Source organism: Hemibagrus wyckioides, linkage group LG06 (assembly GCF_019097595.1).
Source record: "Hemibagrus wyckioides isolate EC202008001 linkage group LG06, SWU_Hwy_1.0, whole genome shotgun sequence".
NCBI classification, from domain to species: domain Eukaryota; kingdom Metazoa; phylum Chordata; class Actinopteri; order Siluriformes; family Bagridae; genus Hemibagrus; species Hemibagrus wyckioides.
This window is the reverse complement of record NC_080715.1, coordinates 38,285,685-38,307,067: the sequence shown is the minus strand read 5'-3', so window position 1 is coordinate 38,307,067 and position 21,383 is coordinate 38,285,685. Positions and strand designations below refer to the sequence as shown.

The window sequence follows — 21,383 nt, the reverse complement described above, 5'->3', positions numbered from 1 at the left end:
TGATTATGAAATAAAAATGGTGTTGTTTTTGTCAATTAGTGCATGAGTAAGAGCAAACACACACACACACACAATATAGTTGACTGAGCCCTCAGGGGAGTTGTGTTTAAGGATAGTCGGACCCACCAGGTCCATAACCAGGATCAGAATTCACACTGAAAAAAATTGTCAAACTTTAATAAATAATAAATATCTTAATAAAATGTCTTAATAATAATAATAAAAAGGTTAGTTAAACTTCTTTTAATAGAAAAATCGTACCTCAGATAAACTAACCGTTGATTTAAAAAAAAAAAAAATAGCTAGTACACGCCATACAACCTCCCTGAATCTTGTTCATGTGCAGTTTCAAGTCACTATCTAATCAATCATTAGTTAATATAGGATGTCAATTAAGGGACTTTCTGAAACGCTTAACATGGGCTAATGTACCGAAAAACAACAACCAGGGAAACCATTTTCTCACACATTTCTCTTGTTATAAACACTATCTAGTGCCACAACAACTGCACCGTAATCCTAATGGAAAGATTTTGACAATATTTTTCTTCCCCCTTATAAAGAAAGCGCTGAACGTGATAAAGGCAGTGTTATTAGGTGTATAAGGTAAGTAGGTACGTTTAAAGGAGTATACAGGTGTGTTTAGTCACGTTAAGTGTTTTCTTAACAGGTTTCTATGGGAGAGGAAACACTTTAAACATGCTCACGAATGCACACAATGAAGTTTATTAAATGAAGAAAATGAAGACATCCAAATACTTATTTCCCTTCACTTTATGCATGAATACACCAAGTGTGGCAATGTTTTGTACACTTCAACAAAATGGTGTCTTTAAGCATGTGACCCATGCATTCAGGCATGCATTTAATTTTCACATTCACAGATCTACACAAACTTATATATAGGCAGTTGTGAAAAAATGCTGTATAGGAAGAATTCTTTCAAAAATAGAAGTGTTAATAGTTTATTTTAACATTATTTATTAGAAAATCAAATCAGTATTTGGCTGTGACCCACAGCATTAATTCTACTTGGTATACTTGTATGCAGTTTTTGAGGGATTTGTTGGTCATACCAAATACTGATTTGATTTAGATTTTTCTTCAGTCCACTCACTTTGCATTTTGTAAATTGATAAAAAAAAAAAACAATTAAAATATAGATTTTTGAAAGCATTCTTACTTTAGCATTTCTTCACATCTACAACTTTTGCACAATATATTTTGTAGGGAATATACAACGATTGGGTATAACATTATGACCACCTGCCTAATATTGTGTTGGTCTCTTTTTGCTACCTAAACAGCCCTGACCTGTCGAGGCATGGACTCCACTAGATCCCTGAAGGTGTGCTGTGGTATCTGGCACCAAGATGTTAGCAGCAGATCCTTTAAGCCCTGTAAGTTGAGAGGTGGGGCCTCCATGGATCGGACTTGTTTGTCCAGTACATCCCACAGATGCTGGATTGGACTGAGATCTGGGGAATTTGGAGACCAAGTCAACACCTCAAACTCGTTACTGTGCTCATCAAACCATTCCTGATCCATTTTTCCTCTGTTGCACGGCGCATTATCCTGCTGAAAGAGGCCACAGCCATCAGGGAATACCGGTTCCATGAAATGGTGTACATGGTCTGCAACAATGCTTAGGTAGGTGGTACATGTCAAAGTAACATCCATATGAAGGTTTCACAGCAGAACATTGCCCAAAGCACGACACTGCCTCCACCGGCTTGCCTTCTTCCCATAGTGCATCTTCGCCCATGACCCTGTGGCCAGTTCACCAGTGTTCCTTCCTTGGACCACTTTTGATAGATATTCACCCCTGCAGGCAAGAATACCCCCAAGAGCTGCAGTTTTGGACTGCCACCACTAACAGGTGCCATGATGAGGAGATCATCAGTCTCAGTGGTCATAATGATATGCCTTATCAGTGTGTGTGTATATATATATATATATATATATATATATATATATATATATATGTGTGTGTGTGTGTGTGTGTGTGTTCCTTATAAGAGTTTTCTGGCAATGACATTCACTATAGATTTCCTTCGTGTCAAATATGCAGCTGTTACGTTCTTGCACATTTCTCTGTACACTTGATAAGAAGGAATTTACAGAAATCTCTGGTTGTGCTGGTTGTGTCAAATTCAATGCACATACAGTATAGGTACAAATACAATAAACACGTCATGACATACAATACCCATGCACTGAATGTCATCAGTCTGTTGTGTGTGAGATGTGTATGTGTTAAAAATGCTGCGTGTGTAGCATGTTTGTTATGTTTGTGGGTGCGTTGTGTAGGTGTTTTGTGTGCATGTGTGTGTGGGTTGTATGTGTATGTTATTACTTTATCTCAGAAATATTACAATTTTAGTCTTAAAACAGTGTTTCTAATACAATGTTAAACTGTGGCCCTAAAATGGCATATCAGGGTAAGTTCCTGAATCTAGTTTGATGCAGACACAAACCCTTTTCTGCCTTCTAAGGGCTCAGCTACACTCACTAAGCACTTTATTAGGAACACTATACTAATACTGGTCGGGGCTACCTTTGTTTTCAAAACTGTCTCAGTTCTTCATGGAATGGATTCCACAAGATATTGTAATCATTCCTTTGAGATTCGTTGAAATGGTTGACTTGGTCACACATTCTGAAGATTTTTCAGACGCACCTTCATGCTCTCAATCTCCCACTCTTCCACATCCCAAAGGTGTTCAAATGACTTATTCTTTGTGACATAGTGCATTAAGTAGGGATTAGAAGGTAAGCAGTGCCATAAAGGGATGCACATGGCCATCAACAATACTAAAATCGGCTGTGGCATTCACGCCATGACTGATTTGTCTTAACAGGTCCAAAGTGTGGCAAGAAAACCCCACACCATTATACCACTTTCTGGATTATTTTCACAAGGCCATGGATTCATGCTGTTGGCACCAAATTCTGACCTTTCCATCTGTGTGCCGCAGCAGAAATTCAGATTCATTAAACCAGGCTAAGTTTTCCAGTCTTCACCTGTCCAGTTTTGATGAGCCCATGCCCACTGTAGCCTCAGCTTTGTGTGCTTGTCTGACTGAAGTGGAACTTGACGTGCTATTCTAGTTCATCTGCCTAAAGTTTTAACGTGTTGTGCATTCTATCAATCCAATTGTAGGGAGAGAAAATATGAGTCACTGTAGCCATTTCATCAGCTTGAACCTGTCTGACCATTCTCAGCTGACCTCTCTCATCAACAAGGCGGTTCCTTCTGCAGAACTGCTGCACACTAGATGTTATTTTTTTCTTTATTGCACCAACTCTAAACTCTAGAGACTGTTGTGGGTGAAAATCCCTAGAGAGCACCAGTTACAGAAATACTCACACTAGCCAGTCTGGCACCAACAATCATGCCATGGTCAAAATCATTAAGATCACGTTTTTGATCTGAACATTACCTGAAGCTGCTGGTCCATATCTGCATGATGTTATGCCTTGCAATGCTGACACATGATGTAAAAATACAGGTGTTCCGAATAAAGTGCTCAGTCTCTTCACCAGTGGAAATAAAAATATTGGCCCCTGAAATGGCAATGGGGATAGTGGAAAAGCAATACTATTGGAATGCAGTGGAGGTGTATGAAATGTAAGAGTCTGGCATCTTCCACTCTGCTTTTCTGTGAAATGGACACACTTTTGGGCCCCTAAGCATGGCCCCTAACGCTATCTGCTCCCTACACCCAAAGGAATATGCAAAAAAAAACATGTCTTTGTACTACAACTAATAAAGGCTTTCTTTTTTTTCCTCTTCAAATCTGCAAATCCTGGCTCCTCCAGAAAAGGGATGCAACACATTGCTACAATTGTATGTGTATGTGTTATACAGATATTTATATCTGTAGCAATAGTGTCTGTAGTATTCATATTAAATCCCAAAGTGGGTGAGACCTAAACCTGCATTGTTGTTTGTGTCATCCTGCAGCATTTACAGCTAATTTAGTTTCCCAAAATGTATCTGATCACACGAATAGTGTGCCACCTACCTATTGTAGTATGTGTATTTGTATCTGTTAGAACACATTATCTGTAAATAATGTAGTCATATTCCGTTACATCTCTCCTCCAGATGATCAGGTTATCAGGACTTGTAGCTGTTGGTACAAACTGACTAAGTTATGACACTGAAGAGTATCTTCATCATGATAACACTGTCTGAATAAAATCTGTACTTGCTGCTGTGAGCAGCAGCTGCTGTTAAGAATAAATGGACCAGTATATGATGTTGAAGACTGTGTAAGCTCCGGGGAAGATCACACGTGAGTACTTGTCTATGGCGTGGGTGTCGATCCAGACTCTGCTGTAGGAGCGAGACTTTCCGGCTCGGCCGTGAGCATCCTGCTCCTTGTCCATGGCCAACTGCACCAGCATGTGCTCTCGCTTGTCTCCATTCACCTCAGACACACCGTAGTGACCAGTGGTCATGGTGTCCATCTCGCTGTAGCTGCTGCTCAACATCATGTGGCTCGCTTGAGACATCCCGCACGTGCATGGCAGCTGAAGAGGGAGAAAAATGCCACAGTTTACTTCTCTTCATTCTTGCTGAATACTAATGTTAAAAGTATATAAACATTTCTGAGTGGGTTTAATTGTTTTTAGACATAAATTTAATTATGTTTAATGAAATAGTTATTATTCAAATATTATTAAAAAATTCTATTAAAATTATTCAACATAAATAAATCTTATAAAACACAAATTACATGCAAAAAACAATTTTAATACAATTAGCAACCATCCCAATCATGCGCTTTACAGTAATTAGAAAATTACTGAAAATTTAGAAAAAAAAAATATAGAATATTAAACTACAATTATTTTTTTATTTTAGAAAATTACAAAATTTATGGAACAGCCATACATTTAAAAATTACATTCATTAGAAAGCACAAAAAAAGTAAAAACGCAGGCTGCATGAACATTTCTGAGTGGGTTTTTAGAGAGCTGATTCCATTCTTTATAAAAAAAATGTCTCATTAAAATCATTCTTTTTATTGGCTCCAATAAATAAAAAAAATCCTTAATGCATGTCATGTGTTCATATCACCTTTAACAGTTTGAGCATAGAAGACCCCATGGCTTAATCTTACCCTCTCTCTGAGCTTCCTCTCTCTGCGTTCCTGCAGAGTGGACAGATAGTTAACGGCTGCGTACTCGAGGACAGAAAGGAAGACGAAGACGAAGCTGACCCACAGGTAGATGTCTACTGCTTTGATGTAGGACACTCGGGGCATGGACGCGTTTACGCCTGTGATGATGGTGGACATGGTGAGCACTGTAGTGATGCCTAAGGAAATAAAACAAATCAACAAAAAATTGATTATATAGAAATCAGAGATGTTTTTTTGGTCAGCTATAGACATAATTTCAAATTAAAACTAATGGAAAACAGCGAGACAGGACAGTACATCCCAGCATTGTTGCTTTAGTCATATTCTGCCTAACCATTTAGAGGCTTAGGTAAGTGTGTGATATTGTAACACAATTATATTTTGCATGATTGCAGTTCTAAAAACAGAAATTCACAGAAATGGTGTGGAAAAAAGGACATCAAATATCAAAAGGTGTTTCACCGAGAGGAACTCTGGCAGGGACAGCGCGCCGGTCAATCCAGAAGGACACCCAGGACAGCATGACCATCAGAGTAGCAGGAAAGTAGGTCTGCAGCAGGAAGAAGAAAATGTGCCGTCTCAGGGTGAATGTGATGTACAGACGGTTGTACCAACCTGCAAGAGGAGAGAGAAAGTCAGTATAAATGTAAAAAACAGGAAACAGATCTTGTTAGTGCATTAAAAAAAACAGTTGTCAAAAACTACACTACATGCTCTAATGGTTGTGTAAGAAGTAGGGGGTTTCTTTCACACTGGCACACTTTGCATGAAATATTGTTAATGTGAAAGCGGTCATGTGGACTGGGAAGCACAGCACAAAGGTGGTGTAAGTTGCAACAGTGCAGTGATTCCTGTGAATGCGGACGCAACTCATACTCGCGTCCGTGTTTGCTCAGGAAGTAAAGTAACCTGTGTGTATGTTTTAGACGGCATCATTAGTTTCCTTGTGTGGCAGAGGAATGTTGTGGGACACAGAAGAGGTGACGTAACTTAATACATATAACAGCACCATATGAATCGATATGGTCGTGTGGCACATTTGTGATGATGTACGACGAACGCAAATGCACAGCGGTTTGATCGACTCAAGTGAATCTGAAACTAGACCAGTGTTGTAGGGGGAAACATTCGCACTATATTCGGCAATTTTTTCCACTGTGAAAACGACGTATGTGGAGGATCACCACCATGAGATCTAGTATACCATTCCCATGTGCTCAAATCTTGTGCTCAGTACTTATTTTTTTGCTTCGGGGCAAAGCCCTTTAACCCTTTCCGCTGAACCTGTACTCTGCTCCCAACTTACTGGAATATGCAAAGAAAAAACTGTAGTGTGTAATAAATGTGACTAATAAAGGCTTCCTTCTTCATCTTCTTCTTTTTCCATCTGCTAGACCTCGAAGCCTTATTTAACAATAATAGTATTGGCAAAAATGAAAGGATCCACTTTTACAGCTCCTTGACAAGGACGAAAATGGATGTAGCAGTTGGTGGTACATAATAAAAGGAAGATGGACATGATTGTTCTAAAGCGCTATGGTTGTTAATATTATTATTATTATTATTATTATTATTATTACTTCTTCCAGACATGCTAAGCAGTACCTGTGCTGCTGTAGAAGGCCAGTTTTGAGGTAGTGTGAAACTCCTGGATGAGGAACTGAGAGAGTGAGATCTTGTCATCTGTCTTCAAAGAGTCATTCCCTTTCTTCCAGTACAGCATCAGATCGTCATCAGTGTATGCATCTTTAAAGAAGTAGCAATCGTCCGGTATGAAACGCTTATCATGTCATTAACTTCATCACTTTGTGTTTGAGATCAGTAAAAAACTAGCCTTAAAAAGAAATTCAGACATTTCCCAGGTTAATAAATATCACGTATTTACAATTTGAAGGACTGAATTTAACTGTACACTGGATTTCACACTGCGGATTATTTTTGCACAAAATTTGATTGAGTTTAAGATTACTGAATGAAGGAAGAGAGACTCACAGCTTTCGATCTCAAGTGAGCATGTCTGGGTGTCAAGAGGAAAGTGGCTGAGGTCCATGTTACACATAGCTGTAACGGTGACCCTGAGAATATCACACACACACACACACACAACACACACACCTTTTATAACTTAAGACAAAATGTAAATGCAACATTCTATGAAGCATGCATTTCTAAAGCTTTGTAACTGTTTTAATATATTTAATTATAATTTTTTTTCATTTATGATTGGTGTTGGTGTTGGATTGGTAGGTTTTGACTAATGCAAGGGTTCTGGTTTTGTTTTTTTTTCATTCCTAAAGACACACCACAAAAATGGGTCTTAAAACCATGTGTAGTTATTGATATAGTGATGTTTTCTGTTAGGAGATGTTTATTTAGCATTTGTGGTGCTAAATAAATGTCCATGTTTTGGTCTTATTAACAAAAAAATGTTAATGAATGCTGCTGTAATAACGGTTATTTAATTTAATCTGATTATGAAATCAATAATAAGGAATATTTATATAAGTGTTGTGCTAGGTTATCAAAGACAAATAATTGATTGTTGAAGACAGACTTCATGGAAAATAGTTGCAAATATGCTTCTAAGGTAAGGGGTTTTTTTTAGAAGTCTGCTCTTATATCTTTGACCATAAAACCCATAAAAATGACAGAAATGTCTATTTGTTTCAGACTTTTCCCCGCTGAACATCACAACTTCCTTTTATATGGAGGTTAGGAAAAGCCCAGCTGTGGTCGGTGCGAGTGAACGTGACCCAGCTGCAGTAGCAGGTTGGAGATTAACCCCTCATCTATGAGCTAGATTTGTGTTTCCCACATGTCAGTCACATGGCCTCACATCCGCACGTCCCACAATTCCTGGAACACAAGCAGAATCACCACCATGCATGTCCTGTGTAGTGGAGATTTAACTAATGTGAGCTGTAGAGAATCAAATAATACCGGAGTTAAAGGGTGACGTCACATCTAAGGGAAGCACTAAACCCACTGACAATCCATTGCCTAGGAGATTATAAGAGCTTTAACATGCTACGGTTCTTCCTGTAGTGATTATGCTCTTCTGATTATGGTATGGACCATGACTTCTGCACTCTGATAGTTACTCAGAATGCTTTAAAATGGGTTTACGGAAAGTAATCGAGTATCCGTGGTACTTTAAGACAAGATTAGGAGACAAGAAAGTGTACAGTTGAACATGGAGTAATTTGAGGTCAGGTCAGTTGAGGAATAATGTATATAAAAAATACATATGGTTATATTAAAATGACTGAGTAAATACTCACATTGAATAATTTCTTTTCAATATTGCTGAAGATCTCAGATGTATTATATGATGGTTAACTTGGAGTTTGTGCCTGTTTTGTTGTGTCTGTGTTCAGCATTGAATTTCTTTGTCATGTCACACTCCACAATGATGATTTTTGCCTATAGCCTGTTCTGGGCAATATATTAATAGAAATTTCTTTGTATTAAGGCATCCGTGAAAAGCTTTAAATGTAACGCTGGGGCATCGTTTATTTACCTGACGCTGTAGAGTACTTTGCCGTCCGGATAGACCCTGAGCATGACATTGTCGGTTGTCGTGTCGTGGATGAAGGAGCGTTTGGAGTGGACGAAGAACATGTCAGGAACCCAGATCTTTTTTACTAACCGGCTATCGAAAGTCATGCTCTGGTTGGTCTTGCCTGGGAAGGACAGGCGCTCGTCTTTCCAATAGTGTCTCAGGTACAGAGTCATGGTGAAGTCCTGACACACAATAACAGCTGCTACAGTACATTTATAATCAATCCAGACTTGGTTTTTGATAGTATGCTTGTATTTGAATTGAAAAATCTAGCATGGGGGACACATTCAATGTTTTTCTTGCTTTTTAACTTTAAGCTTTAAGCTAACCAAATTCCATTACCATATCCACTTCAGAGATAGTGTCCAGGCTTTCAACTTGCACATCCACACCCACAGGAACAGCGGGGCCTGAAAACAAAATGCAAGGATTTTTATGTGCTCTTTGTAAATTTCTCGAGGCTTCTGAGCTTTAAATACTTAAATACTTAAATACTATTGTTTGGAGCCGTTTACTATCAGGCTCTACATAGAACCCTTTACAGGGGAGATAACATAACTGAACCTTTAAAGTCTTTAATATTAATATTTCTATTTATAACATTGACAATAAAAGAATAAAAAGCAGCAATTGTGGGAAAAAATTAAAATGCAGCAGGGTCTGATGAAATAGGAAAATAATCAGAAGTGGGCTGGCCAATAGAATTTATCCTAAATTTACCAACTAGGAGCTACTTTTATCCCTCTGTTTATAATTTGTCAGAAATGTTTGGCCCTGTTCTACAGAGTACGCTGTGTTGCTGAGCAGTAAATTCTTCACAATGCTATGCACACAAATCCCTGTGCACAGCCACAAATGCACATCTTTTACAGAACTTTTACTCACTTATGTACTTCAGTATATATTTTGTTGCTGTTTTACCTCCAAAGCCAGGCCGCATTGTGAAATCATGGTCATCTATACGGAGGACGTGCTCCGATTTCGGCACTGAGCCCTTGGTGATGTCAGGGCTCCTTTTCAGAATGAGACTTCAACCAGGATCAAATCACAAATAGTTAGACATGAACAAGGCACAATCTGTCAGAAGCAAATGCACAATTTACACCACGCAAGTGTGAATGTACACCATGTGGTGAACTAAATGCTGTAAAACTATAGAACGTAAGAGATTACCTTCCAGATTTTTGGATTCCTTCCTCTGTTCTTGAAGCATCTCTCCTTGATCTACAACAAAGTAAGGTAAAGGAAGTTCAATACAACAGCATTGTTGCCTTTTTTGTTTGTTTGTTTTGTTTTTGCAACATATGTGAAAGACATTAATGAGTGGGTTTCATGAAATATTGTAAATCAGTTAAATACACAGTTAAATGCACAGTTCAGAATCAATGATATAGAGAATCACTGATGCATGTTGTAATGCATCCACTTCAAGGTACAAGGTTGTGCTGCGTTACTGCTCATAGTCGCTGTAGAGTGGATATTGGAATTACTGTAGCCTTCCAGTCAGCTTTAATAACATGTAATAAACGTGTAATATATGGTGGCTCTCAACTGTCCTTCAACATCAAAAAGGTACTGAACTATCTCTCTCTTTATTTTTGCACCATTCTGTGTAAACCCTCGAGACTGTTGTTTCTGAAATACTTGAACCAGCACCTCTGGCACCAGGGGTGAGAAATTTCCAAAACATAAACAAATTCAAATCTGGTGATTTTATGAGTTGGTGAGAATATTTTACCACTTTTACTATGTAAAAACATTAGAAGTTTAAAAAAATAAATAAACATACCATGATTAGGATATTTTCACTTGAAGAGTGTGTTAAACTGAGAATTGTTCAGTTTTCAAACTGTGTGACTCGTCTAGCGCAGTAATTCCCCCCTGAAGGTCAGAATAAATGAAAGATTTTGAAGTTGTCTCCATAGATGTCACGGGTGATTATGAGGCTTGTGACCTTTTCAAATCCACCAGAATCCAACATTTACAGAATAGAGTGAGAGAAAGAGAAAATGTGTCCAGGCCAGAGGTATTATGCAAGAACAGAATATGGTCAGGTTAATGAAAATCAGATGAGTCCTCATTTCCTAGCGCTAGATTAATCTGCCATCTGAAGACTTGAGCCACCTCTGAATATGCTGCAGTCTAATCGTATTAAAGAGAAGGTCTTATTATGATAAAAAAAAAAAAAAACGGCATATGGTGTGTTAAACACGTACGCACAGATTCATGATGCAAATAATACAAGTCAATGGAAACCCCACTGAAATATAATTAATAAAAAACGTTATATAATGTCACCCACACACACACACACACACACACAGACATAAACACACTCTCCCACTCTCATGCATGCGTGCATTCTTTGTTCGCTCCTGAGTGATACTGCACTCAGCGCTTCGGTGCCTTCAGCACGTTGCTCTCTAAGAGGTTGTCACACGAGATCTCATCTCACGTCTTTTCTCTCTCACACAGCCCTGCAGAGGCTCTCATTTACTGTCACACTGCATTTCCACATCACTTTTATGATGTATGGGGGTCATGGCTTTTGTGCAAAACAAAAAGCTCATGCGAGCGTATTTGGAAAATTGCTATCTCTATTGTGGTACATGAAACCTTTGAATATGACAGTGTAATATTTGGATGTATCGTGAGATTTTCCGCATTCTGATGTTTGATGTGAACATCAACTGAAGCTCTTGACTAGTATCTACATGATTTAATGCACTGCCACATGACTGGATAACTGCATCAGTAAGTGTATATGTGTATATAAACAGTCAGCTGGGACTGAATAAATACTGATAATAGCCAGTGTTCACATATCTCATGTACGATTACAACGTGGAAAAAAAAATGTGCCAAATACCACTGAACCACAAAGTCCTTAATCCTAGCAGTACATACAGTGATGTTCTCCCCAACCCATTGCCTGGGTTTTGTGGAAACACTAGACTGCACTCTTTTTCAGAGAAGAGGAATCCTAAAACACATCCTGGAGAAGGTTGGTGCTACAGCAGGGTGATCGCAAAACCGAACACTTGAAGCCTTACATCAGAGTCATGGAGAGGCCAAGCACAGGCAAATCATCACATCACTAAGACCACCATCATCAGACCTGACATTGTTCTTTATTACTATCTTTAATGCTGGAGTTTTCAGTACAATGAAAACAGCGCATACACAAGAAAAAGCGAAAGACACACACAGAGCGAGCTGGAGGACAAGCTGCTTGATTGTAAAGGTAGCATGCAGAGGTATTGCAGAACAGTCCCATGGTAGAGTATTCTGTCTGCACTTGGCATCACAGAAGAGAGCAGAAGGAGAGCCACAACACAGTGGCACAAAAGCAGCAAGGTGGCTCTAGATCAAGAGAGCAGATTCATGGTCTGCTGCTAGGACACAAGCTGAGGCTTGATCATCCCGAGTCTCATGCTGAATGACACATAACACCACAGGAGCCCAGGTTACTTAACAGATATTTGCTGGAAAATTTATTTATAATTTATAATAAATTTATTTATTAAGTTATTCCACAACAAAATATACCAAATTAATTACTTAATAACCTTGTGGGTAATCAAGTTCCTAGTTCCTGTTATCATTCACATTCCAACAGCTATAAAGAGGAGTTCACTTATCAGCTTCACCACAGCTTGTCATGTTACCAAGAAACCAGAATTCTGTCCTAAAATCTTTCCCGTGGCAGAAATCATACTGACTTGCAAAGCACTGACAGTCCTTCAATAAATGTTAAATACAATTAGTCTCATTACAGAAAGCTTTATCATCTAAAAATATTTGTCGTAAATAGCACATTTTATGGTCTCTATATTATTAATATAAGAATTTGTCATACAGGTCTGTCATACAATTACTGTAAAAATGATAAAATATTACACACACATTGATATAAACTGTGACTTGTGTTTCTTCCAGAAAGCTTCTCTGAGCTGCTGACAGAGGAAATGAAGCAATGTGCTGAATCAATGAATCAATGATTCTGACCAATCAGATTCAAGAATTGCTTTGGTATAATATATTTTTATCTTAATTTACAGTACAGACGCATGTATGTGGAATCCTCTTGGTATTAAACCAGCATTATGTGGTCATTTAATACACTTTAGAAATCTTTAAGTGAGTTTAAATTTATATGTTTTCACATAAAACGTCCAAGCAGGGAGACGTTGTACTGGATGTACAGGAATGAGTGTAGATGTTTAATCAGAGAAGTGTTTTGCTCATTATTTCTCTGCTTTCAGGTGACATTCATTTGGCTGATTGATTTGGCTTCTTGTTTGGGTAAAGCGCTTTGGATGGTGCGCGCACACACACACACACACACACACACATACACACTTATACACACACAAGACATACACAATCCCTACACATGTACTGTGTGTGTGTGTGTAGTATTAAGTTAATTAATCAATTAATTAAAAGCATGGGCACAACACAACATTATACATCACACATAATATATCTGCCCAGATTAACCTTCACCCTCAGCGGTCACTAAACTCACATTTTGATAAGCTCATTTCTACAAAACCTACAGCTCTGGGACAAGAACTTCTAATATCACTGCAATGTCTATCGCAATAACACACAGAGGAGAGAGACATCTACACACAGCGCACCAACTCAGAAGACTTGCAGAGGTTTGAAAGAAATATATATATATACATATAATATATATATAAAACACACACTACAAATTGCATAGAAAAATCATTTCCACAAATATTTCTGGATGAATAATGGCTTTCTAAATTTACTCAAAAGAGCAACTCTCTTTTGCAAGATTCTGCTATATAAAAGCCAGTTCCTGTAGTTCGGCAAAGAAACATGCAAAGATGAAATGAAAAAAGAATGGTTTAAATAATGACCAGGTTCTTTGGGGGGGGGGGGGATCTGCAACTCTTCTGTTTTAGATCAATGTAGAGAGTAGAAAAGTTTCACAAATAATAATCGTTTCAGGTCTATAATTCAGATTTACTAGATAAATAGATGATTATGAATAGATGATATGATGTTAAGACTTCTGCTGTTCTATAATAAGAGAAAAACATGCAAAAAAAAAAAAAGGAAAGGAAAGAAAATGTTCTATAAGAAATAGTTAGGTGTCTTGAACAGTGATGTGAAGCTGACAGTCATTATATTTACACAAATGAAGGTAATTCACTTTCACTTACCAACGAAAAGGAAAAATAATAATAACAGGATTCAGAGCAGTATGTGGAAGAATGGAAGGCTAATATTAAAAATTAGTATTGTTTTTTATATATCAATATTAAAAAAAAAAAAAATACAATGAGCATCGTGATGTTTAAACCAGGACACATATCTGATCTGAGTCTAATCTGAAATCCGGATCTTGCTCAGACTCGGTATATTCCTGTAGTGTTTGTTGAGACAGTGCACGTGAATTATGTCTCTTACCTGAGCTGCCTGCAGGTGTGAAGTTTTCGTCCCCTCGTTAGAGCCTGTGTGAGGCACGCGCCCAGCATCGCCACACACAGCAGCGCGAGCAGGTCCGCGCGCATGGCGCCTTCATCAAAACGCAGGAAATGATCCGGGATGTAAACAAGTGCACTGCTGTAAATATGAATTAAAAATCTTAGCGCTTCCCTGGCGCAAGAGTCACACTCCCAAACTACACGTACAAGGAAATATCACCAGCCCCACACTCCGTTCGGAGACTAATACCCCGGCTCAGTCTCAAACCACTTCCTGTTCCCTACAGAAGCGCACGGCGTATGGTATGAATTAATGTACGCAGTAGGCTCCCTATATCCAGCAGAAAGGAGCCATTTTGGATCGAGCCCATGAATCAGCTGTGTATTGTATTACGTAATATTTATCCAGAGAGTTTTGAGTGTGTGATCATCAACAACAGTAATATACACTAGTTGGTCAAAGGATGGTGGACACCTAAACATCACACCCATATGTGCTTGTTAAACATCTCAGAAACAACATACTGTAAGTGGGTGTGCACAAACCTTTGGGCAGAAAAGCTCTACTTACTCACCAAGCATCATGCATACCTACGTACATTAGAGAGAGAACTTAAGAAAATGCACACAGACAGTAATCCAAGTCAGAAGTGAGGACCCTGGAGCTGTGAGATGGCAGTGCTACCAACCGTGCCACTCTCTAACTAACCAGCTTCACAAGAATCCAGATGAAGTTTTAGATCCTTAATGAACAAGCCAGAGGCAACAATCATGAGAAAATCCTCTGAGACCACACAAACGGGGAACCCATTGTGGGACTAGTCTTCAGGAATTTGAATATCTTCGTCAGTCTCTGAAACAACATTATGCAAAACGAGTTAAGAAGTTTTTCATAATATACAATGAAGAACGTGTGCAATGAGTTTGTTTAAATATTAGGACGTTATTGATACAGTAATACTAAATACTGAATCATTTTTCTCCACTAGTTTTAAAATTATTGGCAGGACATAAATAAACGTCTTTCGTGGAGAGAATAGCAACACTGAGCCTCTTTTCTGCAGTGTTGAAGACACTCAGAGAAGGTTCTTCGGTCAGAGTGCTCATCCTGAACCCCATCCCCTGTCAGAGGAATATTAAGTGTTTTCTTCAATTGTCCAATGAGTGACATTTTCTTTTAATGACTGAGCAATTTTCTTATTTTTAACTAAATAACTTGTAATTCTTTAAAAAAAAAAAATCTAGGAGTTGACTCTACAGGTCAGAATGAACTCATTAGTGTCCATCTGGACTTCTATCATCCTGGCTTTCTGATAATCTCTCCTTAATGCTTAAATCGCTGTTATAGTTATTCACACACCCTGTCTCCGCACACTTCAGTTTTAATCTACTAGCCGTGTGCGATCGGGTCGCTGTGGTTCTGTGTGTCTATCTATTGAAACCTAAAATCATCACTTTGTCTGTTTTTTGTCCTGCATGTGTCTCATACACTGACCAGGCATAACATTATGACCACCTGTCTAATATTGTGTTGGTCCCCCTTTTGCCACCGAAACAGCCCTGACCCATCATGCACTGTGTATTCTGACACCCTTCTATCAGAACAGAACACTTCGCCTGTCAATTCTCATAATGTTATGCCTGATCGGTGTATTTTTTTGATGGTATTACACACACAGGCTATATGTTATGCCATCTCAGAAGTGGACAAACAATAAATTGGAAAAGTAAAATCTCTAATGTACTGCCAAGTGGTATGTTTTTGTAGCTCAGAAAAATAAATGACTAATCTAAAAAGTGTATATAACGTAACAAAATACACCTTCGCCCAGCATATTAAAGATATTGCAATCAGTTTTAGACATACCAAAATATTATATAGCAGTTAAAATGAAGGCTTTGTGCTGCATATCCATTAATGATTTCACCTTCCACAGTAATTAACCCACCTATAATATAACTTTCACTGTGCTTCTGCTGATGTGTGCATTATTCAGAAAAAGCATGCCTTATACTTCCAGCATCAAGGTGCAAGACTGTCACTTTCCAGCTGCAAGACAAATCAGCTTTTATATTAAGGCACTTGTTGTAATATATTAGTGATTCTATAGTAACACCCTAGACACGGTCTTAGAACCTGCATATCGAAACTAACTCCAATAAAAACAGCTTAAAAAGCCTGTTATTTAACCTACAGTATACTTGTTGATATGGTGACATTTTCGATCAGGAGACATTCATGACAAATTCCAGAAAATGAGTCCGCTCTTGTTAGTGCTTTGTAGTCAGTAAGTTTTCTGTTACAGGAAAATCATTAGCCTTTGTCTTTTGTCATATTAATTTCAAGACAAAGTGAAGGAACAACTGCTTTATTACTGCTGAAACTTATGTGATAACAGGCACTAACTTGCTTCCTTTGCAGCCATCATTAACTAGAAATGGATAAAATTGTCTGTGGAATAATTGGAATAAACCATTGTGCTGTTAACAGAAATTAACAATCTGGGGTTTCACACATAGTACTTCTGCTTCACATTGGACCACACCACACTGCCCTGCCATTGACAGCATGCACAGTCGTGAAGGAACTGGAATGGTTTTATGGTATAATTTAACCATTATATAATACATTTATGCACATTTTCATAGTTTGGAGCAAGCAAATAGCCTAAACTTATTTGCATATTGTTTCTTCTTGCTACTTTGATATATATCACCCACAGCATGCCCATTACTTATGTCTGCGTTTTAGGTAATTGTATATGGATCCTTAATAAGTCAGTGAAATACAAATGAGAGTTTTGTTATTGCTTTGTTATAGTATAGTATAGTGCATTAGAGTGCTGAGTCCAAGAGCGAAAGTGTTTTCTTTCCCTTGTGTGTGTGTGATTAATGGGGTTTAAGCCAAGTTCTTGCCAGTGAAAGGTGTTTTTCTGGACTGTTCTTTATACCGAGATGTTATTTGTCAGGTTATACCATGGCATTTATGGCAGTTGTTTGTCTTAAAGCATTGTCGTGCAGGATGTCTCTTCTCAAGTAACATCTGAGTGCACTTGAAATCTCCTGCACTTTGGAAAACAAATCTGTACTTTATCTGTCTACTAATATGTAAATAGTCCGGAAATGCAGTCTGCACTACACTTTGTAAAATTATTCAACGTCTCTGCTTGGGCCACTCAGCCTGAACTAAGTGTTTGTACTGGAGTTTAACAGTGAGCTCTCTGGGCCTTATATGCCAAACCTGTTACATAGTCATAAAAACTACTCTTTCATTTCTGTATCTGCTTGTGCCTTGTAGTAAAATTATTATGCTCTGTGTCCCAGATCCAACACAACCCTGATCAGGATAAAGCAGTTACTGAAGATAAATGAATAATAATAATTATAATATAATAATAATAATAATAATAATAATAATAATAATAATAATAATAAGCTTAGTGGGTAGCATGTTCGCCTCACACCTCCAGTGTCCTGGGTTCAAGTCTCACTCCCGCTCACTGTGTGTGTGTGTGGAGTTTGCATGTTCTCCAGGTGCTCCGGTTTCCTCCCACAGTCCAAAGACATGCTTCTAGCCTGATTGGAGTCTCTAAATTGCCCGTAGTGTGTGATTGAATGTGTGTGTGCCCTGTGATGGGTTGGCACTCTGTCCAGGGTGTATCCTGCTTTGATGCCCAGTGACACCTGAGATAGGCACAGGCTCCCCGTGACCCGAGGATAGATCAGATAAGCGGTACAGACAACGAAATGAAAAAATTATTATTGTTGTTGTTCTTGTTATTATCATTATTATAATTATTATCATCATCATATGTTTAATAGGACAAATATGTTTTGCTCAGGTGTCCCAGAAAATTGGGATCATGTCCACTCTACAGTGTGTAGCTGATGGTTCATGGACAATAATTGCTCTATAGCAGTTTCTCTCTATCACCTTCTAAAACACATTGTTCCCAGGAGCACACACACACACACACATTTTTATTGCACATCATATGTAGTTTAACTGTAATACAAGTTTTTTATATATATCTATATATATCTATATATATCTATATATATATATATATATATATATATATATATATATATATATATATATATAAAACTAAATAAATACTAATAAAAACTAATAAAATATTTTATTAATGTAACTAAACTTATAGAACACTCAGTGCTCCAACATCCAGTGTACAACTATAGCAGAAGAGTGGAGATTATTATAACAGTTAGGAGAAACTAAATCAAATGGGTGTGATGGTCGGGGGTGCACATACTTTTTGCCATATAGTGTACCTGTATGTATTGTTACTCAATTGCAAAAAGTTATACAAGGCTAAAATATCTCATCAACCAAACCAGCACGAATATACTTTTAGCATAATTAGTAGAATTAGAATTAGCACAATTTCATAAAGAGCTCAACATAAATCTTTAATTTCAAGCTTCAGTAGCCTTTCATCACCTTCAACTTTACATGTCCATTAGATGGCACCATTCGACTGAACTCTCCAAACAAAAACTTTCAAGTTTTAACTTCACTACTGATTACCAGCTCTGAAACGTCTTACATTCAGCTCTAAAGACACATTTCATGGTCCACCTCAGCACACATCTTGACAAACTTGGTAAACATTTTCAAGGAAATTACAAGTTTGATACAATAATGGGATAATGGGTTGTAATTTCCGTCACTCAAAAAACAAACAAACAAACAAAAAAACGAATTAAAAGAAATGGCACGAGTGATGCGTCTCAGTGCTTTGCGGACTAGAGATCAGATTGATTTATTTATTTATTTATTTATTTATATTACTACTACTACTACTACTACTAATAATAATAATGACAATTAACTATTTATTTATTTATTTATTTATTCATTTATTTATTTGTGTGGTGGGGTTACTTAAAAAAGTGTCGTGTTCTTTTTTAATGCTTGAATTTGAATTTTTTGGGAGTTTTCTGTAAGTCCACAGGTTAATCCCACACTTGTATCTAGCTGTTCACTGGTGCCTTAAAGACGCATTTGGATAGATTCAAGTGTTTCCACACCTGAAATAATGATGCCTTTAACTATACTTTTTGCTTCCTACTTTCTATATTTCAGGGTTACATATTTATGGCATAGAAACTCGCTCCATCCCTAGCTCTGGTACATTTTCCATAAATGGCTACTTTATTTCAGTAGGTGGTGGGGTCTACGTTTTTGTTGTCCAAACCTCCCCATTAAGCAGCGGTTATTATCTCTAAATCCTTTCTGAATGCCCTGTTTAGCTCGTCATATCTGAATCATCTCAACACTGACATGAGAGTCATCACATGCCTCCCACCAACACCTTGTAACCTTTCCTGTCACTTTTGGCATTGCACTGTTTTCATCCAACAGCTTTTTCCCTAGCATACAAACAGCTCGTGTCTCAGGTCTTGTGGCTTGATTTAAACGAAATCAGATCCATGAGAAACAGATGTTGTAAATGTTTAAAAATATCATTTTTCCCATCATTCTTTCTCCTGCCTTTAAACACCCCCATCTGTCTCGCTCCTACTACATAGAATTAATCTGGATTTGGTGGGTAGTGTTCGATGCTGAACCAGCCTCCATGTATTACATAACCCTTTATCTTCCCCCCCGTTTGTATCACTTCATTAGTGCTTTAATCTGTGCTAAGCAGCTGTCAGCTGACTGACAGAACAGGGCTCACAGTTCAAACTATCTATTCATACAGCTGATGCACAAGCCCAAGATCATACACCACTGCTTACGGCATCTTTAAGCGATAGCACAACCATCTGTTGCCAGCGTTTGAATGAATAAATAATAAAAGTGTTGTTCAAAATCAATCACTAACGTTAGTCCTATTATCAAATTCATATTTAATTGGCCAAAATTCATTGGAAAGGCTTTTACGATTGATAAAGTGCAAATATAGCTCTTTGTGAGGTACTAATGTAAAGTAACTCTAGCATCAAACTCCACGTTGCCATAACAACCGTCACCTATACAATGAACTATCCCAGAATCTACCTTCTTTTTTTTTTTTTTGTTTTAATTATTTTGTTTTAGAAACTCCTACCTTAAATAACATAAATATCTTTGTCTCTTGATTTTTTTTCTTCTTATTCCTGCAAGTTTTTTTCTCCCACCTACTGATTTAGCATTCGGCCATGACACAGACATCACTACCTCCGGCTGCCAAGACACAATTCCCATTCTGTAAACACTGAACCTCCAAAATTCCTTTGAGTGCAGTATAATATTTGTTTGTATGAAGGATTAACTCTCGTCAGAATGCAGTCTCAAACAGGGATTACTGGCTTACACGCACATGCATAAGATCTCTGTCTGAGAAAGCAAGATCCTCTGAGGATTTTGGAAAATCTCATCAAATAGCACACACCTCAGTTGTCTGATGTCAGGAGAAGGTCAAGGCTATGCCAGTGAGTTGTGTTCAATTCTGCAACACAGGTCTCTGAATTCTAATAAGGTATGAATAGAGAGAGAGAGAGAGAGAGAGTGATCTAACCCTGTCTGATACATCCTGATGCCCTAGCTCAGGTTGGAGTCTCATCACTCAGAGGTTGCTTGCTGCTGCTAAAGATGAACCCACATGGGCAACCTGGAGATACATGAGATGCTGTGGATGGTACCATTTAGAAACCATGAAGCTGGTTTCAACCTCTTGATCAGCTGATATCTTCTACATAATAGATTTCTTGCTGAATCTAGTAAGAATTTCTAGGTTTACTTTTTGACCATGTAGTAGACAGTTATACAAAAAATGATTTACTCTCCAGGACAAGGATGAAGTTCTCCTTTGAATCTGTTTCCTCTCAAGGTTTCTTCCTCCACCGTCACGTCTGGCTTGGTCAATAGAGCTAAATTCAAAATGTATCATTTATATCCTGAATTTATAGATTTCTGTAAAGCTGCTTTGTGACAGTGCTCATTGTTAAGTGCTATACAAATAAAATTGAATTGAATTGAATTCAGACTCTGAGAATGTTAAAAACTTTTTTTCATCCAAATCAGGATGATGAAAGAGACAAAAAAAAAAATCTGTTCATAGTAGATTCACAAGCAGTAACATGGATGATGGCACCACAACAAAAGAAAAACTAATATAAAATATAATTGCTTGTCTTACTGATGGAATCATTAATCGTTAATCTTTAATATGTTACTCATTCATTTTAACTGCT

At 37.7% G+C, this 21,383-nt stretch overlaps 1 protein-coding gene across 1 annotated transcript; it reads right to left on the bottom strand.

The window, feature by feature from the left end:
- Positions 1-556: 556 nt before the first annotated feature.
- Positions 557-14,427, bottom strand: LOC131354289 (gamma-aminobutyric acid receptor subunit rho-1-like). Its single transcript, XM_058391758.1, has 10 exons — positions 14,164-14,427; positions 9,889-9,939; positions 9,637-9,743; positions 9,058-9,125; positions 8,674-8,897; positions 7,146-7,228; positions 6,759-6,899; positions 5,616-5,768; positions 5,133-5,329; positions 557-4,539 (listed from the first exon to the last, which is right to left on the bottom strand). Exons 1-10 carry the CDS (start codon positions 14,265-14,267, stop codon positions 4,240-4,242), a joined length of 1,428 nt encoding a protein of 475 aa, XP_058247741.1. The 5' UTR covers positions 14,268-14,427; the 3' UTR covers positions 557-4,239.
- Between the last annotated feature and the right edge of the window lie 6,956 nt (positions 14,428-21,383).

Bases quoted from the DNA above. Each gene is read 5' to 3' on its own strand.
- LOC131354289 (XM_058391758.1), bottom strand. From the start codon at position 14,267: ATGCGCGCGGACCTGCTCGCGCTGCTGTGTGTGGCGATGCTGGGCGCG. The intron at 9,744-9,888 runs GTAATCTCTTAC...TCCTGGTTGAAG, and splicing joins GGAATCCAAAAATCTGGAAG to TCTCATTCTGAAAAGGAGCC. The intron at 9,126-9,636 runs GTAAAACAGCAA...TTTTGTTTTCAG, and splicing joins AATGCGGCCTGGCTTTGGAG to GCCCCGCTGTTCCTGTGGGT.